This window comes from Epargyreus clarus, unplaced genomic scaffold (genome assembly GCF_041222505.1).
Source record: "Epargyreus clarus isolate Ecla_fem2 unplaced genomic scaffold, WU_Ecla_fem_2.2 ptg000009l, whole genome shotgun sequence".
Lineage (NCBI taxonomy): Eukaryota > Metazoa > Arthropoda > Insecta > Lepidoptera > Hesperiidae > Epargyreus > Epargyreus clarus.
The window spans coordinates 11,604,174-11,624,523 of record NW_027332217.1 but is presented as its reverse complement, the minus strand read 5'-3'; the positions used below and the strand labels follow the sequence as shown (position 1 = coordinate 11,624,523).

General features: G+C 44.3%; 1 protein-coding gene across 1 annotated transcript; it reads left to right on the top strand.

Moving 5' to 3' along the window:
* Positions 1-2,522: 2,522 nt before the first annotated feature.
* LOC140745116 (uncharacterized) lies at positions 2,523-4,412 on the top strand. Its single transcript, XM_073076889.1, has one exon. The coding sequence runs from the start codon at positions 2,772-2,774 to the stop codon at positions 4,410-4,412; it is 1,641 nt and encodes a 546-aa protein (XP_072932990.1). The 5' UTR covers positions 2,523-2,771.
* Positions 4,413-20,350: the final 15,938 nt, after the last annotated feature.

The following is a 20,350-nucleotide window of genomic DNA, read 5'->3' as shown; positions in this document are numbered from 1 at the left end:
TGTTGCTTAAGATTTATTACATTCGCAAAAGACGTGACTGATTTTGATGATTTCATTAAAAACGTTTTTTTTTTTTTTATAAAGGGTTTATACCGCAATACTTTTTGTAATTAAAAGAACGATGTGAGTCAAAGCAAGCTCCAAAAAAGCAACTGTCACTCGTACTACATATTTATAAAAACCTTTTTTGGAAAAAAGTTACGACCAGAGAGGCCCGACAGCACATTAAATGAAATTCCTCTCACATGATAAAAAATACAACGACCACTCTCGTTGAGAGCACCGTATAACTCCTGTAAGCTCCGAATCAGTTTGACGTCGATCAGAAATTGCCTAATTCTGCGATGTCACCGTATTTGCCGAATGCCGCATCCATAAAGGAACGAGCTTTTTATTCCGCGGCCGAGTACTGTTTTTGCGGCGACCGTCCATCGACTTGTCCGCGAGGTTTTTACACGAAACGACCAGTAAACGTTTTTTGCGGAAGCCCAAACTCATCTTAACTCGTCAAGCACCCATATATTTCAGTACCCACCGACCACAGACGTAATTGATTGAATTCTGTGTAAATAAGCCATATTTTTGTCTCCCAACTTTTTGCTATGTACTCGTTAAAAAGAAATATTAGTGCCTTTTGCGGCTGCGATTCGGTTTGTCGAACATTTTTTGGCAAAGATCGTTAGCACGAAACGTATTTACGGTAAAACGACTTTAATATAAAGCGGTGGTTTAAAACAGTTGAGATTTAGTGTTACGGCGGCTAAAATGTTAAAATGTTTCAAGTTTAAGTCGACCAGAAAGAGAAGTTATTTGTTTTCAAATGGTATTACCATTTTAATCAGTATCTGAAAATACTGGTAAAAAGTTCATCTCCTGTCTAAAAATGTAGTGGATGTATTAAAATAACAAAGTTTTTTGGAGTGAAATATATTTATCGCCAGAAAGACACTTTAATTCTCTTGCTTACTTTATTTAATTCCATTGAGAAAAAGGCAACTGTCATTGAAAAGACTGATATATTTTATTAAAATTTAAATATATGTAAATTATATAATTATGATGGTCCTTTAAAAGTGTAAACGCAGTAGAAAACGCATTTATATATTTTAATATATAAATTCGAATGATATATGTCTTATTTTGTGAATTTTCTTGTGCAATCGAAGAAATACATATTGACAGCATTACTGTCAGTTGGATCAGTAATTTATAAAATAATAAACAATAAATAAAACGTTATTGAGATCTTTCAATAACCAAATCGCAGTAAAGAAGGTCTTAAAATATATACATAACTACAAGACGGTACAATGGGAAGAATGATGATGCTCTTTGATATAATAAAGAATTAAAATTATGACATACATCCTAGCAACTCAAGAAATAATTTACAACAAACATTGTCAAACTAATGTCTTTGATTGTTTATATATTTTTCAGTGAAGTGATATTTTTCCGTGTTTATATTTTTAAAGTAATATTTCATTGTTTTTGTACATTCTATAGCTTAAAAGTTGTTGATGCTTGCAGGTCACATACCAAGCGCAGGTACATGTAGCCAGACCAGCAATGTTGCCTTAGTTCAGTGTAATTTATGCTCCCAGCCACGTTTTTTCAAAGGTACCAGGGGGTTGAACATACATATCGGTAAGATACATAGAGATGTGTCTTGTCGAGATGATTGTTCGACTCCCCAGCACCCACCATCTATTCCAAATTCTTGTCCTATCTCATCTAGTCAATCATTTTCAGATACATTAAGTTTTTTTAAGAATAACGTAGCAGTGGTAAAACGAATACCCAGGGGTGCTCGTGTTACTGTTGCTACTAGTCTTTCTCACACCATTCGGAATGTTATTTCACAAAATTCAATTGAAAGCTGGGAGCATTTATTAACTTTCGCCTATTTCAAATTACATGCTAAAAAAGATGGTAGTAAATCTCTGACCAAAATTATAAAATCAAATTGTAATAGCCCTACATCTTTCGATATTTTATCAAAACAAAATTTTTCTTTCAGGAACATATATAGGAAAATTGAAAATAAAGTTAACGATGGCGATATAAAAGGTGCCGCAGCTTTACTTTTTTCGAATGACACCATCGCTCCGGACTCTCAAGATACTATTTTGGCGCTTAGGGAAAAACATCCGTCAGCTCCATTATCACTTCAACTCCCGGATCCACCACTAGCTAATGACAACTCTCTACAAGTAAATTCAAAAGAAGTTTTATCAGCGATAATGTCGTTCAGAAATGGCTCTGCTGGAGGTTTAGATGGTCTTTCACCACAACACATAAAAGACCTAACATGTGGTTCAATAGGCGAGGCTGGCAGAGCCTTACTGGAGGACATTACTCGTCTAATTAACTTTATGCTAGAAGGAAAAATTAACAATAACATTACTGCCACCTTATATGGTGCAAATATTTGTGCATTGCAAAAAAAAGGTGGCGGTATTAGACCTATTGCTGTGGGCTGCACTTTTCGTCGCCTTGCTTCCAAAGTTTGCTGTAAATGTATAGCCCATACTATAAATGAAAAATGTGTACCAATACAACTCGGCTTTGGAAGCAAGGGTGGCTGTGAGGCTGCAGTCCACGCAACACGGACCTTTTTACAAAATAACGGAGGGGAAGTGTTATTGAAGCTTGACGTAAAAAATGCTTTTAATTCGGTTAATAGGGGAACCCTGCTACAAGAAATTAAAAATAATGTTCCATCTATTTACAAATATATTTGGCAATGTTATAGTTCCCCATCAAAATTAATGTATCGCAATCATTCCATTTTGTCTTCCGTCGGTTGCCAGCAGGGTGATCCCCTTGGGCCGGCCATCTTTAGTCTAGCTATTCATCCTATCATATCACAGTTAAATTCTAAATTAAACATATGGTATTTGGATGATGGTACTCTGGGTGGTGAAGTGAGTTCGGTCCTAAATGATTTAGAATATTTAATTACCAATCTGAAAGAAATTGGTCTTGACCTAAATTTTTCGAAGTGTGAATTATTTATAAATTCTGATAAATCACCAGAAGAAAAAAACGAAATTCTTGAAAAGTTTAACGTTTTGGCTCCTAACATAAAGAATCTGGATAAGAACTCTCTTCACCTACTCGGTGCACCTGTGTTTGAAGATTCCATTAATTCATTTACTCAAAATCAAGTTAAAAAATTTAATAATGTTTCAGACAGATTATTTCATATAAATTCCCATATGGCATTATTTATTATTCGGAATTGTCTTTTTGCTCCAAAATTTATTTATTTTCTTAGATGCAGTCCCTTTTTTAGGTTTATTAACATTTTAAATGAAATTGACTCCATCATCCATAAAACATTAGCAACCTTATTTAATTGCCAAATTTCGGACCGCGCTTGGACCCAAGCCTCATTACCTATTAGGTACGGAGGTTTGGGAGTACGTAAAATTTCTAGTGTTTCCCTCCCAGCATTTTTGTCTTCGACTCATAGTACGCAAGACCTCGTTTCGAAAATATTATCAAAATCCCTAATGAACTGTGACGTTGCGTACATGAGTGAAGCCAAATCTGCTTGGGTAATGGCCTGCCCAAATCAAAATTTTCCAAAACTCTTAAATGTTCAAAAATTATGGGACGAGCCTCTCTGTAAATTAACATATGAATTACTTTTAAATACTTCAGATGATATTACAGAGCGGGCTCGTCTTTTAGCAGTATCTGAACGAGAGTCCGGTTACTGGCTACAGGCTCTTCCATCAAGCCACATAGGGACTCTTTTGGATAATTCCACTTTGTCCCTATGTTTGTGCCTTCGTCTTGGCTTAAAAATCAATGAGCCACATCGTTGTGTCTGCGGAGAAGGTGTCGATCAATCTGGTCATCACGGTCTGTCGTGTCAACGCAGTGCCGGCCGTATGTCGCGCCACGCATGCATCAACGATGTCATCCGTCGGGCTCTTGTCACCATCAACGTACCGGCTACCTTGGAGCCGAACGGTATAGTGCGTGATGATGGCAAGCGGCCAGATGGTTTGACACTCGTTCCCTGGAAACAGGGGAGGTCCTTGGTATGGGATGGTACATGTGTTGACACCATGGCACCGTCTCATATTCGGGCGACCTCGATGCGTGCTGGTGCGGCGGCCGAATCTGCGGAGGCTGTGAAGCGGCGCAAATATGCTGCTATTTCACAGAATTATATATTTGTGCCCTTCGCAGTTGAGACGATGGGACCGTGGGGACCAGAAGCGAAGAAATTTTATAAAGAATTGTCTTCGCGCTTGATTGAGACCTCTGGTGACCCAAGAGCTGGAGCTTACCTCGGTCAACAAATAAGTTTGGCCATACAACGAGGTAATGCTGCTAGTGTCTTGGGTACACTACCGCGGGGCAGCGATCTGGCTCATTTATTTTATTTATTATAGTTTTAATTATTTATTTATTTTTATTTTTTTTTTTTTTTGATTACTGTAAATATTTTTATTTCTATTTGTTTTAAATTTAGTTTAAGTATTAAGTATATAGTATTTCATAATAAATGTTAACTTGATAAAAAAAAAAAAAAAAAAAAAAAAAAAAAAAAAAAAAAATAATAATAATATATTTTAATATTTCTTTGTATGTATTTAGTTAAAGCAGTAAAAATATTGTATTTTGTCCAGTCAATAATATAGCAACCTTTGCGTTATGGAAATATTAATAAGGTTATCGTTATTTTTTCTATCTAACATAATTTTAGTTATTACTAGTAAATTTAGAGTAATGTAAGAAAGAAAAGTTAGTATTAATATTTCGTATAAAATATAAGATGGAAGTAATTCCATTGGTTATAATAAGAACATAAGTTTTACTTGTGTACATATTACATATTATCATTAGTAAATATGCCTTGTTTAATTCATAGAGTTTTTAAGATTATGTTTGCAATAATGGTTAAGTTAACATTTTTTTTCACGAATTTAATTAAAATTCATAACAAAAAAAATGCGTGTTAAGTATCTTTCATTAAAACTTGGACCTCCAGTGTAGGAGACTAAATCCATATCGCCGTCAAAATCCATGGCTCCATCGCTAGATGATATCTGTAGCATCTTCCATTTATTTATATTTCGAAGATAACATCGCTGTTTTATCACGCGATCCTCACCGTAATTCAATCGAGTACAGTTTTAATTTCGTAAAACCTACTTCAAATAAATATGCATGTACGACCCCACGCTTCATTTATTTCAAGAACTTGATTTGAAATGGCAAAAGATGGCGATTCTTATCGTGTTACAACTCGCATCGAATGAATCGATTTATCGATAAGCGAACCAATCATCGGATGCAAGGAAGGCGTGAACTTGACGACTGAGTTATGACGATTATAAATCGACTAAAATAAACATATTAAGAATCGATGTTTCGTTGATTCGAATCGCCATTCAATTTCGCTCGCGGACTTGCGTGTAGTTTTGATTGCTGACGACTTGAGCGCGAAACATGCTCTGCACGCATAAAGGTACTTGCTGTTAATAAATTTATTTTTAAATAAGAATTATTTATCGATTAGTTATAATGTAAATCGATAGGCATGTAACGCGTTTTTTTAAATATTAGGACTATAATGATAATATTATTAAATAATAGCAGTGATAGCCTAATGGCTAAGAAACTAGGCCTCTCAATCGAGGGGTCCGAGGTTCAAATCCCAGGTACGCACTACGCACCACTGATTTTTCAAAATTATGTGCGTATTAGAGATTAATTATCACTTGCTTAAACGGTGAAGAAAAACATTGTGAGGAAACCTGCATATCTAAGAGATTTATAAAAAAAATCTCCAAGGTATGTGAAGTCTACCAATACGCACTTGACGAGTGCGGTGGACTATGACCTAATCCTTCTCATTTTAAGAGGAGACCCGTGCCCAGCAATGGGACAGTAATGGGGTGATAATGAAAATGAATAACAATCTATAAACATTTTTGGCACATAAGTTGCTATTACAACGAATTTGTGTCACTACTTGCGGGGAAATTTGTTTATTCAAGACATGTAAAACGTCAGTCTTCATACGTCATTAAAACTGAAATTCGTTATGACTATTTAATATCCTCTATGTGGCTGTAAAGTGAACTGGTACTATAGTTACATTTATGCCAAAGCCGATTATAACAAAACATGTATTAAACGTGAACTACGCTTACACCAATACGATAACTTGGTTATTTGAATGCAGATGCAGTTTTAAAATACGTTAACCAGAATTAATTACAACAAAACGATGCGCATTAAATCGTCATTAAAAATCAGTTAGATCAAATCAGTATTACGGCAACCCCGATTTATAAAATCAGGAACAACGAAAACGGTCCCAATATGAACAGTCGCAGCGAACAAACGGTGATTGAGATCAATATCGCAGTTTTAATAAAACAGATGGGAAACGGCTTCCATATCCGGCGCTCTCGGTTTTTTACGGCAAAAAAATGTGGCCCCTCGAAAAGCAGTGATAATAGAAACAACGGGCGTCGCTCGAAAGGGGTTATCTTGTTTTTATTTGCACCGAGGTCTTTTTGAACGCGTTAAAAGGAAACAACTCGGCGGGTTGGCGTGGGCGGGATTATACAAGCGACTATCTGTTCCAATTTATACACCGACAAGAAAGACGTATCAATAAAGTTCAATAAGTGTGCGCTCGGCTTTATCCTGTCTCTGTTTTGTTTCTGAGGTAATTTATGTACGCCCTAATAAGATGTTGAATGGTGTTGAATAGACTCGATCCAAGTTAATGTCTTTTAAACACTGAGCAGTTCTATATAAAAATAACTAAACACTAGGACTGGAAGAACTACAATTTAGTTACTGTCAGCTAGAGTTGTTTAGTCAAGTTTAGTTTAGACAAGTTTTTTACAAAAATATGTATTGATTACACACTCAGCTACAGCTGAAAACCTGTTTTTCGACCACATTATTTCAATTAGTTTATAGGAGCTCCGAACGCCGTTTATTAGTTTTAGCTTCATTATCAATTATCTATTAATTATAAAGGTGGTAGAACATTCGTGTGGTTCGAATGAGGAGGTGTGACCGCCAAACCTATTACTAGCGTGAAACAGTTCTTGCATTTCGGTGTAACGGTGTGAATGTCATCTTAGTCCACAGGAGTGGTATCGTTTATGTGATCAACTTCCTTCTTCTATATGAACTTGGTTACAAATATGCTTATATAGGCAGCAATGACTAATAACCATAAGGTCGTTGTCACGCTCATTTATATCTCAAATCTAACAAAAAACTAGCATATAGAAATATACTTAATTCTTCCTAGAAACAAAATCTATCAGAACCCTATTTCCCGTAAAATCCAAGCACATTCCTTATCAACGCATTTTAGTGCGACATTTCTAAAACTATAACTCAGAAAGGACATTCCAGCTATCGTGAATGATAATAAGATCGTAAACACGAACTCTAATACGCTCTTACTAGAACTCTATCTCATATGAGTTTTTTACACGAAAGGGGTGCGACTCTATAAAACTAAGGTCTTTGACCTGGTGTCGGTTTTATTGTGGTTTGGTGACGAATATGTCGTATTATTTACACGTTGTTTCAGTATTTTGAACTCCATTTATTTTGACTTCGGCGGCACCAGTGTCACACCCATTATTGCTGAATAAAAGCGCGCTACTGTTTTCTGGCTACTTTGAGGGGTTTTAACTATTAACTTATTAAGGCATTGATACTTAACTCACAAGTTATAAGTAACGATTTATATACGTAGGTACTGTACTCGTAAATAAATATAAAAAATGATTTAGAAAACCCTAAACATTTATTACAGCTTACCTTTTGAGAGATTAATATACACTGAATAATGGCCACAGGCAATTTCTTACTTACACATAATTTTGGCAAAACATAAGAACAAATTTAATTATTTTTTCAACAGGTACTTCAATGTTATGTACACAAATTAAAATAGGTAAAAATCACGTGAAGTTCCAGCGAATTCCTTGCCAATTGGGCTCGGCGTGCCGCGGTCGCGTGACAACTCGAGGAGTCACGCACGAACGACATCCACGTCTATCAATTTGCGAAAAGCTGACAATTTTTCGACATTTTGACAGTGAAATTATGATGCCATTCCGTATGATTACTGAGTTTTGTTTTGAAATGGAATTATGTATTAGTTTGTCATGAAAAGTGTCATGAGAGAGTCGTGGTACGCACGATATTTGGTAAAAATAATATTATTGGCAATTCTTAAATAATATCTCATTTAGAAAGCATTTATTGCTTACCAACCAGGTAAATATAACCTAAAAGAATATGGAATCTCAGAATCCTGAGCAATCATATTTCTTGGGAAGGGAAATATTTATAGTGAGTAGATTAGATGATGTCGTCATATAAGGATACACAAAAATATATTATCTTATATATAAAATTCTCGTGTCACAATGTTAGTTACCGTACTCGTCGTCGTACCGAACCGGTTTACCGAGTTTCACCAAATTTAATATGCATATTCAGTAGGTCCGAGAATCGGCTACTATCTATTTTTCATACCTATTACGGACGACAACGGCCTAAGAATTTAAATGTAAATGTTGATTAATGTAACTTGTGTATGTAATTAAGACTATGTAAATAAGACATTTTATTGCAATAGATATAAGTCCTACGTAATAAGAATAGATATGTAAGAGTAGGATAGCAATAGAGTGTAAGCATAGAATTGTAAGAGTAAGACAGGCTATGTTAGAAAGGGACGGCAATAGGACGCGGTTGCTGACTGAGCCTGCGCCTGTTGCGGTACCCAAAATAAGTACTTAAGCTCGCCTTTTTGTATGGAAAAGTGTAAACTCTCGCTCTGGCTCTCGTCGCGTACGGTCGTGCCTGCGCGTCCGTTCCCACCGTGAGTCACCGCTAGACGACGCCCTGTGCGTCACCCCGTGCGTCATCCGCCGCCACCTGCGTGCCACGTGGCACGTATCCGCCGCGCTACCTGGCGCGGAGTTTTGTTAACGCGAGTGCTGTGTTGTGCGTTTTACATTGTATCCCTTGGGTACAGTGTATAGTGTGTACAGTGCAGTGTTTGTGTCTTCGTTGTTAGGACAGTGTAGTTCGCTTGCCCGAGGCTCTGCCCGGCGCAAGCAGCTTGTCCGTGCGTGGTTCCAGCCCGCACGCTTACACGAGTAAGTCTTATTATTAGGCACCCACCCCGATTCACCAGATCGAGACATAAGGGTCACACAATAGGCACACACCTCCCTGTTTAGGCAGGGAGGAACACACTTTCGCTTATTGTCAGTATGGCAAAAACCCAATGGTTCGAGGGCATGGAAGCGTTCTTAAAAGAACGCTACCCAAATGTGCTCGAGTCATATATCAACTCGAGTATGCCCTTATCGCCGCAACACCCATCCTCACCCAGCCCTCCAGCCTCTCCACAGGTAGCACCTATGGACGAGGATGAACCTAGGACTTCCGATTCGGAAGCTAGCGCCAAAGCGTTCTCGGACGCAACTACATCGTCGGACTCAGACTCCGAAGGTTTCCAGCCCGTTATGGGCCGTAAGAAGCGCAAGGCGAAGGCCGCCAGCACCCCTCCCCCCTCGAAAAAACCCTCCGTTCCAGAGGTATCTGACCCTAGCCCTGCCTCTGAGCCCCAAACTTCCGGCCAAGTACGGCCAAAAAGCCTCCCGCCCCCAATTTTCGTTAGGGATAAATCCAAATGGGACTCCCTCATGTGTGTCTTGAACACACAAAATATTAGCTTGGTCTCGGCTAGGTCCACTCCCCACGCTATCAAAGTACAGGTAACCTCCGAACAAGACCACAGGAGGCTTACCCGCGTTCTTTCATCCCAGTCGATAGGCTACCACACCTATGCGTTGGAAGATGAAAAAATGCTGAGGGTCGTCATAAGGGGCGTACCCAAAGAACTAGAGCTCGAGGTCATCTCAAATGATCTCAAATCCCAAGGTTTACCTGTTAAAGAGGTATTCAGGATGTACGGCAGGACAAGGCAACCGTATGACATGGTCCTTGTGGTACTGCCAAAATCAATCGAGGCAAAGAAAATCTTTGCCATTAAAACTGTATGCCTACTCTCGGGCATTGCCATAGAGGCTCCCCACACTCGCATAGGCCCCTCGCAGTGCCATCGCTGCCAACTATACGGCCATTCGGCCAGAAATTGCTTTGCACGCCCTCGCTGTGTGAAGTGCCTAGGAGACCATAGCACCCCCGATTGCCCCAGGCCCAAAGACTGCCCTGACCCACCGAGCTGCGTGCTCTGTGAAACTGAAGGTCACCCGGCCAGCTACCGAGGATGCCCCCGAGCTCCTCGCAAAAAAACGTCCAAGAAGGCTCCCCGCCCTCTCCCAAAAAATAATTCAGCAGGGAAAACTCCCTCGATCCCTACAGCTAAAGCCTTCCCGGTATTAGCCGCACCCGTTCCCAACGCATGGGTCAAGCCGCCTTCGATAGTGGCAAAAAAGGCCCCTGAAACCACTCGCCCCCAACCGGCAGCAGTTACTCCTAAACCCCCTGTAGCACAGAATTCTAACCCTTCTGTTGCCCGCAAGCCAAACCCAGTCCCACAAAACCAGCCAACACTGGTGGCGGAGGACTTCCAAACTATCGGGGCTTTCATGCAGGCCATCGATTTTGGTGAGCTCAAACTCCTAGCCACGAAACTCAGGGCTGCAAACTCACCCCATGAAATGATGTTCGCAGCATGCGAGCACTATTCATTATTAGACGCCATGTGGCGATCAAAGTCCTCTTTTAAATAAATCAATTATGGATTGTACACCAACTAGGGAACACCACACAGCTAGGGTAAAACCCCGCTCTCTGGCCATAGCGTACTTTAACGCAAATGGCCTTAAACCCCAAACCGATCTCGTTCGTGAATTCCTTACATCTCATCAAATAGATATAATGCTAGTACAGGAGACTTTTCTTAAACCAAGCGTAAGCAATCCCAGAATTGCTAACTACAACATCATACGCAATGACAGAGTAACCTCGAGACTCGGTGGTACTCTGATCTATCACAGACGGTCCCTACACTGCACCCCATTAGATTCTCCCGCTCTTACTAACATCGAGGCATCCGTATGTCACATGGCAATGACTGGACATCAATCCATCATTATAGCTTCAGTATATCTCCCTCCAGGGAAAACACTCCTTGAATCCGACCTTAGGCTGTTGCTCAGTATGGGAGACTCAGTCATCCTGGCCGGGGACCTCAACTGCAAACACCCCAGGTGGAACTCACTACGCCAAAACACAAATGGCTCCCGACTAGACAAACTAACAGACAAACTACAGTTTGAAATCGTAGCGCCCCTCACACCAACCCGATTCCCCCCAGGGGAACAGTCAAATCATAGCCCAGATGTCCTCGATATAACGCTCCTCAAGAACGTCACACTCCGGTTGCGAAACATAGAGGTCCTACACGAGCTGGACTCGGACCATCGTCCAGTCCTACTCAACCTAGGTACCGTTCACAACCCCCTCCAAAGGACCAATCGCATCGTCGACTGGTCTAAATTCGACAAAATCCTTAACTCGACCGACTTACAGACGTTGCCTGAAAACATTGCCACTACACAGGATGCCAACGTGGCTATTAGCTCCCTGACTAACCACATACGGACTGCGACAGACAAATCGACACGGGAAGTCAAAGTGGCGAACGATCGACGCTTTGAACTCCCGGACGATATAAAATCTCTCATCACAGCTAAAAACACTGCCACCCGTAGATACGACCATTTCCCTTCTCCCGAGAACCGTAGGACTCTTAATTTCTACAAAAGGAAGGTTAAAGAAAGCATGAACGAGATACGGAATAACCACTGGGGTTCCCTGGTCGAAGCGATTTCGCCATCTCACCAGGCTTACTGGAAACTGGCGAGATCGCTCCGATCAGAGACTGTAGTGTCAATGCCTCCATTGACCAGACCGAACCTACCACCAGCGTTCGATGATATGGAAAAGGCCGAACATCTGGCCGACAGTCTAGAGAGCCAATGCACACCAAGTACTCAACCGACAGATCCAACACACGTCGCCCTAGTCGAAACAGAAGTCGAGGCTCGGTCTGGCCACCCGCCAATCGATCCTCCACTATCACCTATCACGTTAGACGAAGTGCAAGCAGTCATAAAAGACATGCACGTCAAAAAGGCCCCAGGCCCAGACGGAATTACAAATAAGGTGGTTAAACGCCTTCCCCCCCTCCTGCTAGGACTTCTTTTAGCAATATTCAATGCCCTCCTATCCAACTGCACATTTCCAGACGCCTGGAAGGAAGCAGATGTCATAGGAATCCCTAAACCCGGTAAACCGAGGACTGAGCCTTCGAGCTACCGTCCCATAAGCCTTCTGAACACGTTTGGAAAAATATATGAAAAGTTACTTCTGAACCGACTTAGAGCGGTCGTCCAGTCCAAGAACCTCCTAATGGATGAGCAGTTTGGCTTTAGAGCAAAACACTCCTGCGTACAGCAGGTGCACCGCCTCACGGAGCACATCCTCGTAGGATTAAATCGGAAAAGATCTAGAGGCACAGGTGCCCTCTTCTTCGATGTAGCAAAGGCGTTTGATAAAGTCTGGCACCAAGGCTTGCTTTATAAGCTCTACCATATGGGAGTGCCAGACAGGCTCGTGACCATCATACGAGACTTTTTATCAAACCGCCGATTCCGCTTCCGAGTGGATGGCACACGCTCATCCCCTCGCTCCTTACGAGCCGGAGTCCCCCAGGGCTCCGCTTTATCCCCACTCCTATACACACTTTATACAAGTGATGTCCCGCGCCATCCAAACGTGGAACTAGCCTTGTTTGCGGATGACACCGCTCTCTATTACACCCACCCAAAACCCTCAGTCGTCACCTCAAAACTCCAGTCCGCAGCCACCGCCCTAGGTGAATGGTTTAGGAAATGGAGAATTGAGGTCAATCCAGGAAAAAGCCAAGCTGTTCACTTTGCCAGAAGGGCTTACTACCTCTCTGCCAAAAGGGACTGCTCCCACAGGACCAAACAGGTACTTAAACAAGTATCACTATTTGGAAAGCCCATCCCATGGGCTAAATCCGCCAAATACCTAGGTGTCACACTAGACAGTAGGTTGAACTTCACTGAGCACATCAAAATAACGCGAAATAGGGCCGCTTTCGTACTAGGGCGACTCTACCACATGTTAGGCAAGAAAAGTAAAATGGCACTTCGTCATAAAGTGACGCTTTACAAAGCTTGCGTTAGACCCATCATGACTTACGCCAGTGTAGTCTTTGCACATGTAAAACTCATTGATAGATATCAAAAGCTTCAAAATCGATTCTTGCGCATGGCCACGGGCTGTCCCTGGTACGTGCGTAATGTAGACCTCCATAGAGATCTTGAGCTGCCCACCATCGCTCAATACACGAAGCAACTTTCCAAAAGCTATTTTGATACAGCTATTGACCACCCAAATCAGCTAGTTGTCAAGGCAGCCAGTTACATCCCTGATAAGGATGCAAAGGCTCTACACAGACGCCCAAAACATGTCCTAGGCTACCCTGATGATAAGATCACGTTAGACAATGCCCTCCGGCAAGGAGAACCCCCTCCTCAGCCTCCACACACACTCAACAACAACAGATTCTATACACACCGTCCCCGCCGGCGGAGACGAGGACCCCACTACAGTACAGCCGTCACAAGGTATCCCCGCGTGATTGGTCGTCTTTCCCCTGTGCCCCACATTAGCGTAACTGACCTAAGCCGAGGTCCGTACCTCACAGGAGGTGCCCTTGGGTCAGCCGCAATCCCTTTCTGACAAGAGGTGGATGGTCAGGACTCCGGCAGTAGCTGGGTCCGCAACCTTCTCTCCCTCCAGCGAAGGTGGACGGCTTAGGGAACCGGCAACGGCGACCAAAGCTATCCCTCCCTTCCAGCCCATAGTCTTCTTGTCCCGGCTGAGCCTAAGGCTCGCCTCTCAAAACCCGGTGAAGCTGTACAGGTCGCTAGGACCAACAGTAAACTACACAAATCGAAAAAAAAAAAAAAAAAAAATGGAAAAGTGTGTACGCCTCGGAATAAAAACAAGAAGAAAAGAACTGAAGATTCAAGTTGGAGTTTTATTTGAAAACCCATAATCTACATTGGTCCTTCGAGAAGCCGGATTTAAAGAAGACTCAAGATGAATACGCCGATCGCAATGAACACAAGGGGTCGTGTTCGCTCCGAATCGGGGTACAGCGAGTCAGAAGCAGCCCCGGGCGCTAAGGGTGCGCCAGGGCCATCGCTACACCGAATTTATGAAGATTCTCCGCAGTCGCCGTCGACGGTCGCAGGAAATTCCCAAGAAAAAAGGATGGAGCACTCTCCGCCAGAAGGGGCGAGAGAGACAGCACCAGCGACGTCAACGCGGACGTCCGTCATGGGGCCACCTGCACGACCAGCTAGCACGCCACCAAGGCGTGAAACTTCATCGCCGGTGCGGAGACCTACATCGCCGGTGCGGAGACCTACGTCGCCGGCACACACCGCTCGCAGTAACACTTCAAAGCGAAGCATCGACGCACGTATGAAGATGGCACAATACGAAGCGGAGAAAGAACTCGCGGCTATAGAAGAGAAGCGGCTACTTATGAAAGAAAAGCTAATCAAATCGAGATTAGCCGCCGAAATGACTGCAATCGAAGCCGAATCTGAATATGCGGCGAGCTCATGCAACGAAAGGGTACAAGACTGGGTGGATAGAAGCATGGAACAACCAACGGCGACGAAATACAGGGAAGAACCGGAAGAGGTTCGCCCTCCCGTTAGTAAGCAACGGGGGGAGAACGCGAAATTCCAAGGCATTCAACGGCTAGCCGACACCTTAGAAAAACTAGTCGCCTCAAGACCGTTGCCTCGCCAAACAGCGGAACTACCTATATTCACGGGAGCCGTCGCCGAGTGGCTACCGTATAAGGCCGCCATGGAAGATTCTACAAGACTCTTTAAGTTCTCTCCAACGGAAAATCTCCTTCGACTGCGAAACAGCCTGCGAGGGGAAGCGAGAGAAACCGTGCTGTCACAGCTATTCACCGCATCTAACCCAGATATCATCATGCGCACATTAGAGATGAAATATGGAAGACCGGAATTCATAATAGATCGGGCCATGGAAGAGCTCAAAAAGATCCCGAAATTAGGGAGCGCGAGCACCGATCTGTATGAGTTCGCGGTGAAGATTCAAAATATTGTCTATACGATAAAAAGTATAGATAGAAGAGGCTACCTACGAAACCCGCTACTCGTTCGAGACGTAATGGACAAACTGAGTCCTCATCTCATAAGCAAATGGGCGGAGTACGCAGCCAATAACGAAGCACGCATCATGGAAGATAATGAAATGATAGTACTCTCCGAGTTTTTAATGGCCGAAGCGGACCTTATGATAAGGTACACCCACACAACGAAGCGAAGCGTTCCGGTACCCGTCAGAAGAGAAGTAGCACCAAAGCGGGTTGCTACCAAGGGCGTATACACTGCGGGGGAAAGTCAACCGGAAGAAAGAAAATGCTTCATGTGTCCAACTGGGGGACACTACACTACTGAGTGCGATAAACTCAAAGCACTCGACGTCAACGAGCGATGGAAGTGGGCAAAGGACAACAAGATGTGCTTCAAATGCATGAAAAGGAAGCACAGCAGGTTCACATGCAAAGCCAAGGCCTGCGGAGTCCACGGATGTACCTACCAACATCACGCGCTACTACATAAAGAAAAAGTAACGGAGTCTACGACTACAGTGAGCACTCCGGACGACGGCAGGGAAGACGAAGCAGCCGCGCTAGTAATGAGCGTCACGACAAGGAGGTCGCCTATTACATCAGTACTGCTCAAAACCTGCGAGGTGAAACTCAGCGGTCCACGGGGGGAGGTAAATACGTACGCCCTCCTAGACGAAGGGTCTACTGTGACGCTAATAGACGAAGAATTAGCGAAGCAACTCACTAACGGCGGACCGAATCGACCTCTGAACATAAGGGGTATTAACGATCAGAGAAGGATCGACAGCGAAGCGGTCAAGGTTCGTGTCAAAGGGGTACACGAACAAGAAGCCTACTTAGTGACAGCCCGCACAGTAAAAGGACTACAGCTACATCACCAACGCGTACCGCACAACTTAGAACGGTACAAGCACCTGCGAGTTGTACAAGATAGCATCAGTAAGGGAGAAGCTCGACCTCGCATATTGATAGGTGCCGACAACTGGCATCTAATAATATCGCGACAGCTGCGCGCCGGCAAGAGAAATGAACCCGCCGCGTCGAGAACGAAGTTGGGATGGGTACTGCACGGGTCGGTACCCAGGAAATCGATTTATCAAGACCAGGCGGCCGTACTTCACATCTGCGCGAGCGACGTCCAACTACAGAAGCTCGTCGAGTCACATTTCGACGTGGACTCGCTTGGCGTATCGACTAAAGAAAAAATTAATAAGCATGAGAAGAGAGCCAACGACATTTTCGAAGCGACCGCCACAAGAAAGGACGGCCACTTCGAAGTGGGTCTGCCCTGGAAGATAGATAACCCCACGTTCCCAGATAGCTACGAGTCTGCCCTTAAGAGACTACACACGCTCGAGAAGAGGATGACTAAGGAGCCGGCGTTTAAAAAGGAATACGCGGCTCAGATCGCTAACCTTATACAAAAGGGTTACGCGGTGCAATGCGACGGCAGCGAAAGGGATAGCAACGTAAAATGGTTCCTGCCGCACTTCGCCGTCACCAATCACAACAAGCCGGGAAAAGTTAGAATGGTCTTCGACGCGGCGGCTAAGGTGAAGGGAGTCTGTCTCAATGACTTCCTACTAGAAGGACCCGACCTACTAGCTTCACTCACAAGAATATTGTTCGGGTTCAGAGAAAAGAGAATCGCCGTCACAGCGGACATCGAAGAAATGTTCCTTAGGGTCAAAATCAGACCCGAGGACCAACCGGCACAGATGTTTTTATGGAGGGACAAGCCTACGGACCCTCCGAGAAGATTTAAAATGGTCTCCATGATATTCGGAGCCAGCAGTTCGCCATACCTCGCTCACAGCGTAAGAAACCGCAACGCCGTCGACTATGAAAGTAAATACCCAGAGGCGGCCACGGCGGTCAAGGAGCGACACTACATGGACGATTACCTAGACAGTTTCCCATCTGAAGAGGAGGCTATTAAAATGGTGAACGAAGTTACCTACATCCATCAACAAGCGGACTTCAACTTAAGAAGATGGAACTCAAATAGCAAGAGAGTTTTAGCTAGCATACCCGAAGATAAGAAGTCTGAAAGCGCGAATGTAAAGTTAGCAGCACACCAGAAGGAAAAGACATTGGGGCTGCGCTGGGACCCGAGCTCCGACACCCTCACCTTCAACACTGACATCAAGAGGGTTCCCGATGAGGTCAGACTGCGGTTGAGAGCACCGACTAAACGCGAAACCCTAAGCGCGGTTATGTCGGTGTACGACCCACTGGGGCTTATCAGTCAATATACGATCGTCGGCAAGATGATATTACAACGCTTGTGGCTCAAGAAGGTTGATTGGGACCAGGAATTGCCATCTGAAGACGCTAACCTATTCGACGAGTGGATAAGGCGACTCCCAGATGTCTCAGCACTAGCAATACCGCGGTGCTATAGCTACAACGTAACGCCGGAAACTCACATCGAGTTACACGTGTTTGTCGACGCAAGCGAGCAAGCCTACGCTACGGTGGCCTACTGGAGGATCGCACACGGCGATCACATAGAAACAATACAAGTAATGGCCAAGGCGAAGGTGGCTCCACTGAAGTTACTAACCATTCCGAGACTGGAGCTCCAAGCTGCGTTAATCGGGGCACGAATGGCTAACACTATAGTCAGGGAGCACAGCTGTTGGAAACCCAAACGAGTCATATACTGGAGTGACTCCCGCACCGTCCTTCAGTGGATAAGAAACGAGACGAAAAAATACACGCCGTTCGTCTCACATCGCCTAGCTGAGATCGCCGAGCTCACACATACAGAGGATTGGCGATGGGTGCCTACAACACTCAACGTAGCCGACGATGCGACCAGGCTTCAAACCGACGGGATCGACAGCCGGGACCGGTGGTTCACGGGACCGCAATTCCTACGAGCCACAGAAGAGCACTGGCCTACGGAGAACGGGGAAGGTGAAGAGACCGGGGAGACGTGTTACACCGTCTCAGAAGAGGACTCGGACCGCAACGACTCATTACCCGACATTAGAAGGTTCTCCAGTTACCTGAAGCTTATAAGGGCGACGGCACTTACTCAGCTATTCGTCGAGAAGCTTCGATCTAGAGACAAGACTCTACACTTAGAAGTGTCACACTTAGAAGCGGCCGAACGACGGTGGTTTCAACGCGCGCAGCGGGACTCCTTCAGCGAAGACTTAGCGCGGTTAAGTCACAACCAGCCGCTACAACGACACAGCAAATTTAAAAGGCTCGACGCAGTATTGAACGACGGGCTAATAACCGCAAGAGGCCGTATAGGTGCGCTCTATTCTACAACGCACTCTAATGAGCCGGTAATACTCGACGGGCAGCATCCCTTTACTCACCTGCTTGTCGAGCATTATCATCGCCGGGCGGGACACGCGAATAACGAACGAGTCGTCAACGAGCTCCGTCAACGATTCATCATACTGCGCTTGAGGCCTACAGTCAAGAAAGTAGCACGAGCGTGTCAATACTGTCGCGTGTACAAGGCGACTCCGACGACACCACCGAAAGGAGACCTACCTAAAGTGAGGTTGGACTCGGGGCACCGCGCCTTCACCTATTGTGGCGTGGACTATTTCGGGCCCCTAACGGTGACTATCGGACGAAGACACGAAAAGAGGTGGTGTGCACTATTTACCTGTCTCACCACAAGGGCCATTCATTTAGAGATCGTCCAGTCGCTCTCTACGGACTCAGCTGTTATGGCGCTGCGAAGGATGGCCGCCAGAAGGGGTTGGCCGCGCGTCATATACTCCGACAACGCCACTAACTTTAGAGGGGCCGACGTCGAACTGAGAAATACATACGGAGCATGGATCGCAGCACTACGGGACTACGGTCTGCAGTACAACACCGACTGGCGTTTCATACCGCCGGGGGCGCCACACATGGGAGGAGCCTGGGAGCGCTTAGTGCGTTCAGTAAAAACCGCACTAAGCACCACGCTCAAAGAAAAGTCGCCAAAAGAAGAGGTACTGCAGACGTTAATCACCGAGGCCGAGTACAGCGTGAACGCGCGACCGCTCACGCACGTCTCCGTGGACCCCGAGGACGAGGAAGCACTAACGCCGAATCACTTCCTCATCGGCTCATCGACGGGGCTACCGCGGACGGGGCCATGCACCGAGGCGGACCGCAGCACGTGGAGAAGGGCGCAGGCACTGGCGGACCAGTTCTGGCAGCGATGGCTGCGAGAGTACCTGCCTACGCTCATTCCGCGGGGGCCGTCCAACGCACAGGCGTCACAACTGCGGGAAGGCGATCTCGTAATTGTGGTCGACTACGCCTTACCCCGCAATACCTGGCCGAGAGGAGTCGTCGAGCGAGTTCACCCGGGACCTGATGGCATCGTCCGGTCTGCAGACGTCCGCACAAAGGGAGGTGTGTTCCAGAGGCCAGCGACGAAGCTTGCCGTCCTTCAGATGGAGGAGGCTTCGAAGAATCTACGCCGGGGGGAGAATATTACGGACGACAACGGCCTAAGAATTTAAATGTAAATGTTGATTAATGTAACTTGTGTATGTAATTAAGACTATGTAAATAAGACATTTTATTGCAATAGATATAAGTCCTACGTAATAAGAATAGATATGTAAGAGTAGGATAGCAATAGAGTGTAAGCATAGAATTGTAAGAGTAAGACAGGCTATGTTAGAAAGGGACGGCAATAGGACGCGGTTGCTGACTGAGCCTGCGCCTGTTGCGGTACCCAAAATAAGTACTTAAGCTCGCCTTTTTGTATGGAAAAGTGTGTACGCCTCGGAATAAAAACAAGAAGAAAAGAACTGAAGATTCAAGTTGGAGTTTTATTTGAAAACCCATAATCTACAATACCTCTAAGTGATAAGGGTTGTTCACCCTTAACATTTTTTTATTTATATGGGAACAACGATTGCCGGGTTAGCTAGTAACTTAATAAAATAATAGTAGCTCGATTACATCGTATATATTTAATAAATAACATCGTGTAAAGCTTTATTAAAGCAATATGGATACATTGTTGACGGAAGATAATCATAAACCTATTGTTCCAAATACTAATACATCTTATTAGAGTAGTAATACATCTTGTTAGACTATTTT